The sequence below is a fragment of the Myiozetetes cayanensis genome, unplaced genomic scaffold, assembly GCF_022539395.1.
Source record: "Myiozetetes cayanensis isolate MyiCay16 unplaced genomic scaffold, myiCay2020 scf7, whole genome shotgun sequence".
NCBI classification, from domain to species: domain Eukaryota; kingdom Metazoa; phylum Chordata; class Aves; order Passeriformes; family Tyrannidae; genus Myiozetetes; species Myiozetetes cayanensis.
The window spans coordinates 41,191,060-41,204,183 of record NW_026087964.1 but is presented as its reverse complement, the minus strand read 5'-3'; the positions used below and the strand labels follow the sequence as shown (position 1 = coordinate 41,204,183).

Below are 13,124 nucleotides of genomic sequence, written 5' to 3'. Positions count from 1 at the left end.
GCTCTCTTTATCTGGCACTTGGGCCAATAAGGGCCACAGGGAGTCATATTGTAATGAATATACACATTTACTGTATCGATAACAGAAACTTTTTCCTAAACTTGCTTTTAGCTGGAGAAGCTGTTGCAAAGAAATATGTTTTAAATCAAAGGATTACTATAGGAAAATTATCTATAAGTCTCAAATAAGTTTAGGCAAAATAGAAAGTACTTTTCACAAGTTCATTCTGAAGTATTTAAGCAAGCAAAATGTCACACAGCTTCCTAATTTAAAAGACTTTGCATTTGTATTTTAAAATAACAAATAGTTAAAAGAGCTAATTCAGAGGGGTACCTCTTTCACAGAATCTATAAATCTTCATGTAGGACTTTACTTATTTGGATTTCAACAGAAATTTCCTATTTAATCAGAATATCTTTTGAAAGGAATTCACATCAGATATTTCACAATAAAAAGCCAGAAGTTTGTGGGGTTTTTTGGTAGGGGTTCTAGTAAAACATGCATAGTTTAGCCATATGCATTTTCTCACCAAACCACCCTGGTATTTTCACTGTCTTCCAACAATTTGATGCATTTGTCCTACACCAGAAAAAACAGTAAACGAAGCTTTAGCCAAACCATTTATTGAAAAGTGAAGAATCAAATAAGCATGAGATTTTTTCCCATGGTTTAATTATAGGCACCATAACATGTTCTTTATTACACAGGCTTCCTAAAGGGCTTCCATAAAATATTTTATTCTTCCTCTAAATTAGAAAAATTATTTCTAACTTTTCTAATTATATCTATTATATCTATATATATTAAACTTTTGAAAGAAATTTTAACTGATAGAGACAGAAAAGATTTAAAACAGGTTTTGAAAAAAGCCACAAGCAGAACACTTGATATAGACTCTGGTTTTTGGCTCTGCTATGATTACATTGTTTGAAACACATACTTGAAGACATGTAAATGTACGGTGATTTACTCAACTTCATACTGCATTTGTGCAAACAGCACGCTCATTAATGGGATTTACAGTGACAAACCACATTAGTGCATTGAATCCTACAGCAAAGTCTTCAAGTACTGTAAATAAAACAAAGAGATCACTGAGGGTTTTAGTGCAGAAGCTGATTTTTTTCTGTATTTACTGTAGAAATACACGGAGTTGCAGAGAAAGACCTACATCAAATCCATGTACCAAAAAGGCTGAAAGGCAGAGAATGACCTTCCTTTTGGATCTCTTCAAAGCCCAAGTAAAGCTTTGTCTGTTTGCCTCTTGGATTAATAATTATGCCATTCGTGTGTATCCACGTGTGCAGTTTTAAAAAAAACCCAAACCAAAACAACACATCCAAAGCTGTGGTAACTTTCTGCTGTTCATCACCTGCTGCAAGAATAAATGATGGCCAGAATTCTTGACTAAAGACAAAAATGTTTATTTTAAAAAACCCTTACTCTCAGAATTTAGGCACATATTTTCTGTGTTATCCAATTTCTTGTTTATATATCAAAAGCACCGAGCTGATAAATATGCACTACTACACCGTCAAAAAACCAAAGACACCAGTGGAATTATTAATGCATAGAAGTGCTAATCTCTTCCTGAAGAAAGAATTCCAAGTGCTCATCAGTTTATCCCAAGTGCACCAAACTTCTTTTTCCTCCACTGTACTTACTATATTTATCATTTTCAGGTTTCAGCTCACCCCAAATTTGTGTCATTTGTTCCTAATTTTGTGTAAAATTTCAGGGTTTTTTCAGCCCTTTTTCATAGTTTCAAATTTCTTTTGTTATGTACATCTAGTAACCTGAGCAAAACACACCAGAGAACATTTCAAAATACTTGTTATTAATCTGCCTTTGTTTACTTACATAATTTTTTTTTCTAATTACATGCTTTCCAACTTTGCTAAAATATTTATTAACATGCTACATGTTGAATAAAATTCTCCAAGTCAGCTAGGGAATCATAAAGAGAATCATCTGTGTCTTGACTTCTGAGAAACTTCCGAAGGGTATCTAAAGCACTCAGAGCCTCATTTTTGGATGGCAAAGCCTGTTCAGCTCCCTGAAATTGACAACCTTCATTCTCATCCTCATCTTCATCTTCATCACCGAAAAATGTCCCAGCTTTATCTGACACACTTTCTTTGGCACACATCATTCCATTATTTGTGGGCACTTCATAAGTTACCAAGTCATCATCTAGAGCTGCATATTCCTCCAAAGATAAGCCTTCTGGAAACTCCACTCCAGCTGCTTGTGCATGTGCAATCAAATCAAGGTCACTTTCAACCTCTTTGCTGTTACCATTTGTCTCGGTTTCTAGTTTGAATCCTGCTCCATTATAACTTTTTACAATAGTCTGTGGTGTTACTTCCCTCCAGCACAGGTTCAACATCTCAACTGCATCAAGAAGGGTCAGCATAAACTCTTTATTACCTTCTACACAATCAACAAATCTCTTGATAAGACAGTGCCTGTATTTAACCTTCAGACTTCTGATAACCCCTTGCTTCATAGCTAGACATGAAGAGGAGTCTGGAGGAAAGAACACTAATTTGACAGACTTCAGGTTCTTTACCTCGGTGTGAGCTGGGAGAGGATCAACAAGAATAACCACTCGGCGCTGCTGCGCTTGAAATCTGCCATCGAGTTTATGCATCCACTGTTCAAACACTTCTGGAGTCATCCACGCGCTGTCATTTGCTTCATAATCCACAGGCAATGACTTCACATCTTTGAAAGAGCGTGGACTTTTGTTTTTTCCTATAACAAGCAGTGGAAGTTTCTCGGAGCCATCCATATTTGTACCCACCACTACAGTTACTCTCTCTTTGCTTAGTTTACCTACAGAACAAGTCTCCCCTTTAAATGCAAATGTGTTATGTGGTAACATCTGATACAACAATCCAGTCTCCTGTACGTGAAACACATTTTTTGGTTGATAATCATTTAAATAATAAGGAAGCGCATTCTGGTACCAAAGGGTTGGAGCATTTGGAGCATCCACTGTAGTAGCAGCAGCTGCTTCTACAGGCTGAGCTCTGAAAACTAAACCATACCTCGACTTGAAACGATCGAGCCAGCCATTGCTGCACTTAAAATCACTGTGTCCGAGCTTCTGGGCAAAATCATTCGCCTTCAGGCGCAGCATGGGACCGTTCACCGGCACCTTCAGGCACTGCGCGATCCTGTACCACTTCATCAGTGCCTCCTCCAGGTCGGCATAGAAAGCGGTCCTCAGCCTCTTCCTTTTGGGATCAAACCGCAAAGTTTCAAAGGCTTCCAAAACTTTCTCCTTATTCTTCATAATCGAAGACAGGGAGTTTTTCTTTATGCCATACTTGGCTGCAATGTCCGCCTTTTTCTTGCCGCTCTCCACGGCGCTTATGATGTCGATTTTCTCCTCGATAGACAGGCTTTTTTTCCTCCTCACTGTGTGTTCGGGCGGCGCCTCTGCCATGGCAGCGAGGTCCCCTCATCCACATCCACATCCACATCCACAGGCGGGCAGGCGCGCTCCCGCTCCGCCGGCCGGCGTTCCCAGACGGCGCTGCGATCCCACGGGCACGGCAGGCACTTGGCGAGGCCGCTGCCCGCGGTTGCCATGGCCGCGACCATAGACATAGGCAGCGCAGAGCGGCCGCCGCCCTCTTCCCCTTTCCGGCGCGGCGCTTCCGCCTCCTGCTGCCACCGGAGAAGGAAGAAAATAAAGCCGGAGAGGGGCCGCCGGCGCCGCCCCGCCCGGCCGCCTCCTGCCCCCTCTCCCTGCCTCCGTCCCGCCCTGCCGTCCCCCGCAGCACGACGTCCCCGGGGCCGCCGCGGCGCCGCCGCAGGTGAGGGCCGGGCCGGGCCGGGCCGGGGCAGCCGCTGGGCCCCGCGTTCGCGGCGGGCGGGCAGGGCCGGGCCGCGCCTCCCGCTCCGGCCCGTCCGACGTGTCACCCCGCGGGGCTCCCCGGGAGGGCGGGGCGGGCCGGGGTCTGCCCGTCCCGTAGGGCCCCGCTCCGGGGCGGGGGGCGCTGGGCGCCCGGACAGGGAGGGCAGAACCCGGGCTTGGTTCACGAGAGAGAGAAGAGAGGGAAGCGGCGTGAATTTCGTGCCCCCGGGACTTGCTCCACACCCTGGCAATTACAGTTTTAAGTGTGCCAATTTGTCTCTTGCTCGCTGCTCTTAAAGCATGGGAACGCTGTGGTTCCCATGCTTTGTGAGGAACGTCGTGTGACAAGCGGGTGTTGTGTGTGGTGTTTGTTTACAAACTAGATGCAGTTCTTCTAGGAAATCTTCTAGTAAATAGTAAATCTCTAATATGTAATTTTTAAGTGGCACCCCCTCATAGCCTTCCATTTCGCATGAAGGGCTCTGAGGGGGATCATCCTGAAGGTCCGGTTCAGGATGTAGTTTCAGTGTCTCATGTGTGCTTTTTTTATGCTTGGTGTCACCGGTAGCAAAGAAAGTCACCCACTTTGCAGTGGGTGGCTCTAAGTGCTGACTCTCTAGAAAAGGTAACTGAAGGGTTCTTTTGCAGGGCTGGAGAAAGAAGTTATTTGATCAGTGTAGCTCCAAAATTCTGAATTGTATATATGTTTATGTGTATATGGGTGTACAGACACATAGTAAAAATATAAGGATTAAGTTACACAGGAGAACAGATTGGAAGCAGTATCTTCATATATTGCTTCTTTCCGTTTTGGTAGAAGTTGAAGCCATAATGGGAGCCCGTGGCTTACCTAATCTGGAGACAAGAAGAACATTAAAGTGTTCAGGAGCAGGTTGACCTATCGTGGGGATGTGGAAGTTAGTGACAGCCCTGTTGTCCAGTCTTTATCTCCATCATATCTTCTCTCTCAGTCATAGTTAGATCTTGTAAGTGGAGCAGCTAGGGACTTCAATAGCATTAAGAGGAAACTATGGTATGATCCCAGCAGAAAGTGTTTAATGCAGCTCTTTACAGTCTTTTTAAAAAAACAATTGATCTTTATCTTGACAAGAATTAGTGAAAGTATTCGTAGTTAGAAATCAAAATTAAGAAAATATGTGTAAAATCATTATTTTTCCCCAGCACTTGGATTTTCTGCAGTTACGAGTTACAAAAACTTGTATTGCTTATCTGTGCCATTGAGTAATAAGACAACAATAAAAGTTTGTAGTAACTTCATTTAGGCAGAAACTATCTTGCTTTTGCGTTATTGGCAATTAATTAAAAACAAGCAAAAGAGCCAGTGCATCCTGCTTAGAAAAGCAGATTTGATTCTTGAGAATCCCATGGTTCTCATCTCTGAAACCATAAGTTATTTACCTAAGTGATGTAACTATGTGAAGAATAAACTCCTTATTCAAAACTAATTTATTGTTGATGTCATGTAATTCATATTTGCATAAATAAGCAAATATGATTTTGCCTTTTTTATTAAAAGTTCATAAGTGTGCTCGTCTAACCACTAATTATAATTGGTTAAATGTCTCTGAAGTCTTTATCCTAGAGGAAGCTTATTATGTTGTTTACAAGTTTTTGCTTTGGTATGCTTTTTACTTTGCCAGATGAAAAAGTGATACATAAATCCCCAGGAGTTAAAAATTGTGTGGTTTTATTTATGGTGAACAAAACTTAAAATGACTGAGGCTATAATCTAATATGCATTTAAGGTAGCTTCGCCAGAGGGGTCTTGATTTTAGTCTGTGTCCTCCCTTCTGCTCTGCTGCAGTATTTGCGTGGATTTGCAGAACTGGTCTGGGGGGGACAAATGAAAATCCAGAAGGGTGGAGTGATAAGGACAGGGTTTCAGGCTTAAATTCATGTCAGGTTATGGATCAAGCATATTTTTCCCAAGTAGAATATCTCGGTGGTGTTGTAATTGCAGCTGATAGTAGTAAATGTTCTTGTACCCCACTCAGTCACCTAATATGTTCCAAAGTTGGGGCTACTTTAGTAGAAAAAAACCCCCAACAACTAGATAATGCAGAATTCATGATGGACTGAGGATGAGCAACTTCCAATAAAGAACAGCCCTTTGGCACCTGCAAGAACTACAGAGATTCAAGAGTCTGTGTGCATTTCTGTAAAGGAACCTTAAATATAAATGATAAATGTATGCAGATGCCATCATTGCTGCAATTTCATGTAAATGTCTTCACTTCTGAATCTTGGTGAAGATGTAGAAAGTTTTCATCCTTGCATCCAGCATTCGATGTTTATGTCCCCACTTTATTTACTGTGGAAGCAGTCATCAGGAAATTCTGTAGTTAAATTAGGAAGTGCGATTGAACTTTTAATGAAAGCCACCTTTAATCTACATTTTTTCCTCTTCTCATGTTTTAAACTTGGTCAGTGTGATCCTGCAGAGCAGAGTAGAAAGTGTTGGCACTTCTTGCAGGAAAACAATACTGCACAACAAAATTGGTGAATTAACACAAATGGTGAATTAATTTGGATTTAAAAATTAATTATTTGTCTTCATGCAATGTCTTCTGCATGGGTTTGTGAGACGGTTTATGCCTCTAGGTTAGGTTATTAAAAGTTCTTAAGTCTATCAAAATTATTTTTACTACTTATAGCACTTAACAGTTTTAAACAGTGTTCCTGTGGTATGTCAGTTTGTATGTGATATACAAACATAATTCTAGGAACACAGATGTGGTAAAATTGAGGAACAGATTGCCTTAATGAAGACTGTACTACAAGATGAATTTAGCTTCTTGTTTAACCAGCAGAGCGTGGTAATCTCACTTATTCTTCTAATCCATAATGGACTTTTTTGGCTACTCAGAAGTAAGCTGTTAAGCACAGAGGTTGTTTTCAACCACAAGCAAAGTTTGGACAGGACTGTGGGAAAACAGCACCTCTGCCATATGGTTTTTCATATTCAAAAGGAATTTGGAAAATTGAGAAAGATATGTGCAGATGTTATACCTATTTCTTAATTATTTCAAAAGGAATTTTGTATTGATAGTAGAAAAATGCAACTTCATGCAGTGTTTTTCTGGAGCAAGTGTCTTACTTTACATTTGGTTTTTCAAAGTAAATGTAATTCAATGTAATATGATCTAGATGATTTAGGTGATTCAGTTTCTCAGCCTTTGGTCATGCGAGCTGCTTACCTTATTAATTATTTGCTTTAATTAGAATTTTTTATAGCTTAGGCATTTGAAATGCAATATAAATACAAATAGTGATCTCTTTATAATTTTTCTTAATTTGGTATGTGTCTGAACATGTATAAAATGGTGCAAGACTTAATGAACTGAAGTCATGTGTGATTATACTCAATACTGACAGACTGTTTAATTTTTAATGATTGGTTGTCTCCTTCTCTCAAACAGCTGGGAGAATTGCAGTGTCACCTGTAGTTACCAGCTATTTGAAATTGAATTTAGATACTTTTCTTATTTAAGCTATATTAGATATGTGATTCATCTTCCATGATCACTTACTGAGTACTTACTGAGTTGATTTCTTGTGCATGTGCTCAGTGTCATTGTCTGTCTTTGCCTCTGTAGCAGAGATCTTTTTGAGACTAAAATGAAAGGGATTCTGTTTCCAGTAGACGTAACAGACTGAGCAGCTTAGTAGGTTTCAGTGGCTCAGCATCAATATAAACTTGCAATATTTGGATAAGTTTCATGTAAACAAAATAGTGATCTTTGCAATGGTAGTCAGTGTATTGTTACAGGTGGCAGTATACACCAGCTGAAGAACCTTGTTTGACTTCCTGGGTTTTATGTTGCAAGTTTAGTCGTTTGTGGGGGAAGGTTGCTTTGGCAGTGGAAGCTTATGGCAGAATGTATTCCTAGTCTCAGTTAGATTTGTGGAGAGCTAAAGGCATCAAAGGGAGGAGGTTGCACTTTGCTTTAGCAGAACTTGTAAAAGAAATGTTTTCTGAAAACCTGCTTCAGTGTCTGCAAGGTGCAGCGCCCAGCTCCTTTCACATCAATTAATGCATGCCAAACCTATTTGGTTTTCAGGTATGTCAGAACACAGCAGCGAATCCACAACACTTGATGAATCTCATCCTGCTGCGGAAGAGGTCCAGTCTGGCTCTGAGGTGATTGGGTGATAGTTATATTAGTGTACTCAACCGGTCCAGACACCAGTTTCAGGCTGCCAGAAATTCGGCTATACATAGCACAGTGGTGTTAGTGTGGGGCTATGAGCTCACGCTCAGCATCTTGAGCGGGTGGGGTTGGTTTTGAGACACTATTAAGAGCACTCCGATTAATTCACAGTGAAGGATTGCTTCAAACAGTAGTCAGTTGCTGTGCTGCAGTATTTGTTTTGTAAGTTGAACAGATTTAGGCATGGATTCTTAAATGTGTAAGTACTGCAAGGAAAAGGATTGGTATTTAAAAGGCAACAATCTTTGTGTAATCTCACTACAACAGGGTATTCTATCTACTGCTGAAGTAGTGAATCTTTTTTTTTTTCTTGGGAGCAGAGACAGCTTGTTCCTTCTTTATGGAGAAGTCTGTGATATTTTGAAATTATGAACAAATTCCTAAGGTTCTCGATATTATTTAGCTGATCAGAATGTGTTTGGGAGGCTGTTTCACAAAAATAAACATTTTTGTGACTGTTCTAGAGTAAAAATGAAAAAACTAATGCTGATTTTATCACTATTAGAGTTTCAATGCCGTTGAATTGTTTTTAAACTCTTAGTAAAAACAGAGTAGTGATTCCACAGCTATTTAGCATATCTCCAAATCTGATATTTGTAAATTGTTACTGAAGGATGATTCTATTTTTTTCTAAATAAAAAGGCCATCTGAAATGTCATGCTTTTCTGTAGTGCTTGTGTCATTTATGCTTGATACATCAATACAAATTTAGGAACTTATTAAGATTTACTTTAGGCTGTTCCTACATATGATAAATTTTCTTCTGAGGATTCAGTTTCTTTGTATGCTTAGTTTAGGTCAGCTGTGGGCTACACTTGCCAAGGGGGCACTTGATTCAGCAATCATACTTTTTCAGCAGAAGTACTGTTGTGGTTTGATGCTTTAGTTTCCTCTCAGATCCATAAGATCACCATGATTGTTTGAGGTTACAGGAACACACATGCAGAGGTAAAGAGAAATGGCTGGGTTTTTTGATAGTAGGGTACAGTACAGAAAGTATAGTAAGTATTTTGAGATACTGCACTGCTGAAATAAGCTGATGCTGTGACCAAGAGCGATCCTTCATTTTCAGTATTTTCTTATTGTATTATCACCCCCTCAGTTTCATAGGCGCAAGTGTAGGAGCCATGTGATGAACTGTTTTGGGGAACTGATGAGAGTGGAGAAGTTATCCATCCTCTTTTTGAGCATAGGTCACCTTCTTTTAACCTACAGTGTTTCTGGAATGGTGTTTGGTGTACAAATACATTGCTCTGGCTCAGGGAAGAAGTGAAGGAGTGGTGAAAGCTGATATGGGGAAGAGTTGGGGAAAAGAGCAAGGACTTTTTCTTGACAGCAGTGTTAGCTTAAACTAAAATGCAGGCAGTGGTTTCTTGTTATGTCTGAGTCAAATTAGCAGCTTATCTCATTTCCCCTTTTCAGCTGCTCGTTTCATGTCTTTGGTACTTGTTTGACCTCACTGCAAACTGATTCAACTCACTGAAGCTGGAAAAAATTAACCTGGTGAAAAGGTCCCTTGCCAAGCTAGTGAGTTGTGTGTGGTGACTGCGGTCACCAGGTTGGGAGGTGGGACACTGTGTGGCTCACAGTAGGGACTGGAAAAGTAGAGTGGTGAAATGTCCTCCTTTCAGCAATGGAAAATTATGTTATAGTTCAAACATAGCATGAAAGTGAAGTTAGCAAGTAATTTTTTGCATTCTCTGAACTACATACCCATGTTTGACTCAAGTAGGAATGCCTAAAAAAATAATGAAATTGCTTCTAGGTTGTAGTAGATTTCAAAAGTTGTCCAGAGAAGCTGATGAATTTTATTTTTTAATATATGTATTTGCTAGAGACGTGCATATGCCTGAGTGGGTATATCTTTGAATAAATGTATAAAAATATATCAATGTCAATATTTGCAAAGTGATTTGAGATTCTTAATGAAAAGCACCAAACCAAGTATTTGTTTTGCATTTAGTTAAATTTAGAGGTGCATTTTTGTTTGTGATCCCTGACAAACAAAGTGTATCCCCTGGCAGTACAGGAATTTCCCTTTGCACTGCATTCTCTGATAATTTGCAGAAAGAAGCACAAAAATATCTGTGTTAGCCTATGCCAGTGTTTCTGTATCATGCAGGTAGCTGTAACAGGCCAAGCATTTTGAACAATACTTCACTTGACCATGTCAAGTAGAAGTGTAGTTCCTAGCAGTCTTAGAGCTTAAGCAGCAGATGTGAGATTCAGAGCAAGCTTAAGAAACTTGATCTACTGGACAGATTTCCTAAATCAAAATCTAATATGGTACATAACTAGAACATTTGATCTAATGGTGGTGTGTAGCAGCTCCCTGTGAAGATCCTTATAGGTCCTTTCCAACTTGAGATATTCTATATTCTATGAAATGAAACAAATTACTGGTTTAAAAGTACTTAAAAAGTAAGCATAGACCTTTTGGTGTGCTTCAATATCTTCATTTACTTAAAGTCTACAAGGTTTGAGTTTGTTCAGTTGCATTAAGAATGACCTAAATAAAAGTTCTGTGCTCCAGTTGTGGGTGAAGACTGGACTGTGTAGAAAATTTGGTATGCTGGGCCAATGTGAATATATGTCATAGGAGGTATTCCTTGCCAGTGCTGAAAGAGAGTACTTTCTGGATCCTCCATGAGAGGGATTGATGGGATAAGTTACTGTGTAATGAAGTCACCACTTCCTTGAATTTATAGCATACTTTTTCTTAAATGATTTGAAAACTCTTTTTTGAAATTTGAAAACTGTATTTAGATTTTTTTTAAAAAGCTGTGCCTAAATGTTTAGCTTCTTATTCTCGGGAAAGGTTTCATAAAGCACTATTTTTGAAAGGGCAGCATTCAATTCAGTTCTGCTAAGTTAGTTGTAGAGAGTATTTATCCTCAAAGGGGGACAATGTATCACCTCAGGTGGTGTTTTTTTGGGTGTACTTCTACAGCTTGTAGTTGGTATGCAGGGTTCTTAGAGTGGCTTGTCACAGAATCACAGAATGAGTCAAGTTGGAAAAGACCTCTGAGATCATCGAGTCCAACCCATGACCCAACATGGCCCTGTCAACTAGACCATGGCACTAAGCGCCACATCCAGTCTCTTCTTGAATACTTTCAGGGGCAGTGACTCCACCACCTCTCTGGGCAGCCCATTCCAATGTCTGATCACTCTTTCTGTAAAGAATTTCTTTCTAATGTCTAACCTAAACCTCCCCTGGCACAGTTTAAGACTGTTCCCTCTTGTCCTACTGCTGGTTGCCTGGGAGAAGAGACTGACCCCCACCTCACTCTAATCTCCTTTCAGGTAGCTGTAGAGAGTGATGAGGTCTCTCCTGAGCCTCCTCTTCTCCATGCTAAACAACCCCAGCTCCCTCAGCCTCTCCTCACAGGACTTGTTCTTGAGTCCCGTCACCAGCCTCGTTGCCCTTCTTTGCACACTCTCCAGCCCCTCAGTGTCCTTCCTAAACTGAGGGGCCCAGAACTGGACACAGCACTCCAGGTGCGGCCTAACTAGTGCTGAGTACAGGGGCAGAATCACCACTCTGGTCCTGCTGGCCACACTGTTCCTGATACAGGCCAGGATGCCATTTGCCTTCCTGGCCACCTGGGCACACTGCTGGCTCATGTTCAGCTTCCTGTTGATTAGAACCCCTCGGTTTCTCTCCACCTGGTCACTCTCCAGCCACTCAGTCCCTAGTTATTGTGGCCAAAGTGCAGGACCCAGCACTTGGCCTTGTTAAATATTCTCGTTACCATTGAATTCAACCCATTTATCCAGCGTATCCACATCCCTCTGCAGAGCTCTCCCACCCTCCAGCAGATTGACACTCTCCCCCAACTTGGTGACATCTGCAAATTTGCTAATGGTGGACTCAATCCCTCATCCAGATCATCAGTAAAGATATTAAAGAGAACAGGGCCCAGCACTGATCCCTGGGGGACACCACTGGTGACCAACCACCAGCTGGATGCAGCCCCTTTCACCAGCACTCTCTGGGCCCGACCCTCCAGCCAGTTCTTAACCCAGCACAGAGTACACCTGGGCTGCCAGCTTTTCCAGGAATATGCTGTGGGAGACGGTGTCAAAGGCTTTGATGAAGACCGGGGAGTTTACAACCACAGCCTTCCCCTCATCCACTCCAAGTGGGTCACCTGTTCATAAAAGGAGATCAGGTTTGTCAGGCAGGACCTGCCTCTCCGAAACCTGTGTTGGCTGGGTCTGATCCCTTGTCCATCCTGTAGGTGCTGTGTGATTGCACTCCAGATGATCTGCTCCATGAACCTTGCCGGGCACCGGCAATGCAAATGAAGTGTTAATACATGAAAATAGAAATATTAGCAGTTGGATAGAAAATGTTGCCAAATTAGAATGATGGAGGTGATCCTCAATAAGTACCAGTAAAATCTTTGTGTTACATTGTTATCCTGTAAAGCGTCAGGTGTGGTTGGAGAAGCTGCTGGTACTTCAGCCTCGTCTCAGGCTGGGCTTCTTCCTGACCCTTAGACTGGAAAGAACTATTTTAGTTTGATGATTTAGGAGCTTTAAGGGAAGAAATGTGTCTATTCTCAAGTACCTGTTGATGCTATACCTTGTCTTGCCAGTCGTACACAAGTGCATGGGCTGGTTTGAAGACTTCAGACAACTTTTATGTAAGTAATTGAACAAACACTTCCTTGGTTGTGTGTTGATTTTCCTTCTGTTTACACTGAAGATGACTAATGAAGCTGCCTTGCAGAGGTAGGAGTAGCTTTTTGAAAGGGATGAAATTTTCAGTTTCTCTCAATTTTGGAGAGTGTTAGGGTGCCATTCTCTCTTCAGGTGCTTGTAAATGATGTGTGGTTCTCCTGGGAATGTCTCTTCTAGGTTATACCTTAGGTCATTTTTGAAAGCAGTAGTTTCACAGCTGCTGCTACTGTTCATGATGCAACTGCATTTGAAAATAACTTTGATTCTTGAATTGCATTGGTGCTTTTGAGTTCTTTCAGTGCTTCTGCATTTCACTTCAAGTTTGCTGCTGTTGA

At 41.0% G+C, this 13,124-nt stretch overlaps 2 protein-coding genes across 6 annotated transcripts in view; one reads left to right on the top strand and one right to left on the bottom strand.

Annotated features, from left to right (window-relative positions):
• Nucleotides 1–427: 427 nt before the first annotated feature.
• Nucleotides 428–3,659, bottom strand: TIGD4 (tigger transposable element derived 4). Its single transcript, XM_050338151.1, has one exon. It carries the CDS (start codon nucleotides 3,452–3,454, stop codon nucleotides 1,910–1,912), a length of 1,545 nt encoding a protein of 514 aa, XP_050194108.1. The 5' UTR covers nucleotides 3,455–3,659; the 3' UTR covers nucleotides 428–1,909.
• Nucleotides 3,660–3,667: 8 nt separating this feature from the next.
• ARFIP1 (ADP ribosylation factor interacting protein 1) overlaps nucleotides 3,668–13,124 on the top strand; it is a 41,142-nt gene continuing 31,685 nt past the window's right edge. For 2 of the 5 annotated variants that reach the window (XM_050338154.1, XM_050338153.1), the window contains exons 1-2: nucleotides 3,668–3,827; nucleotides 7,951–8,030. In XM_050338154.1, the coding sequence (XP_050194111.1) occupies nucleotides 7,953–8,030 (78 nt within the window). In that variant the 5' untranslated portion in view covers nucleotides 3,668–3,827; nucleotides 7,951–7,952. Of the gene's footprint in view, nucleotides 3,828–7,922; nucleotides 8,031–13,124 lie in introns of those variants that run through there. The other 3 variants (XM_050338156.1, XM_050338155.1, XM_050338152.1) reach the window with 3 other exon arrangements.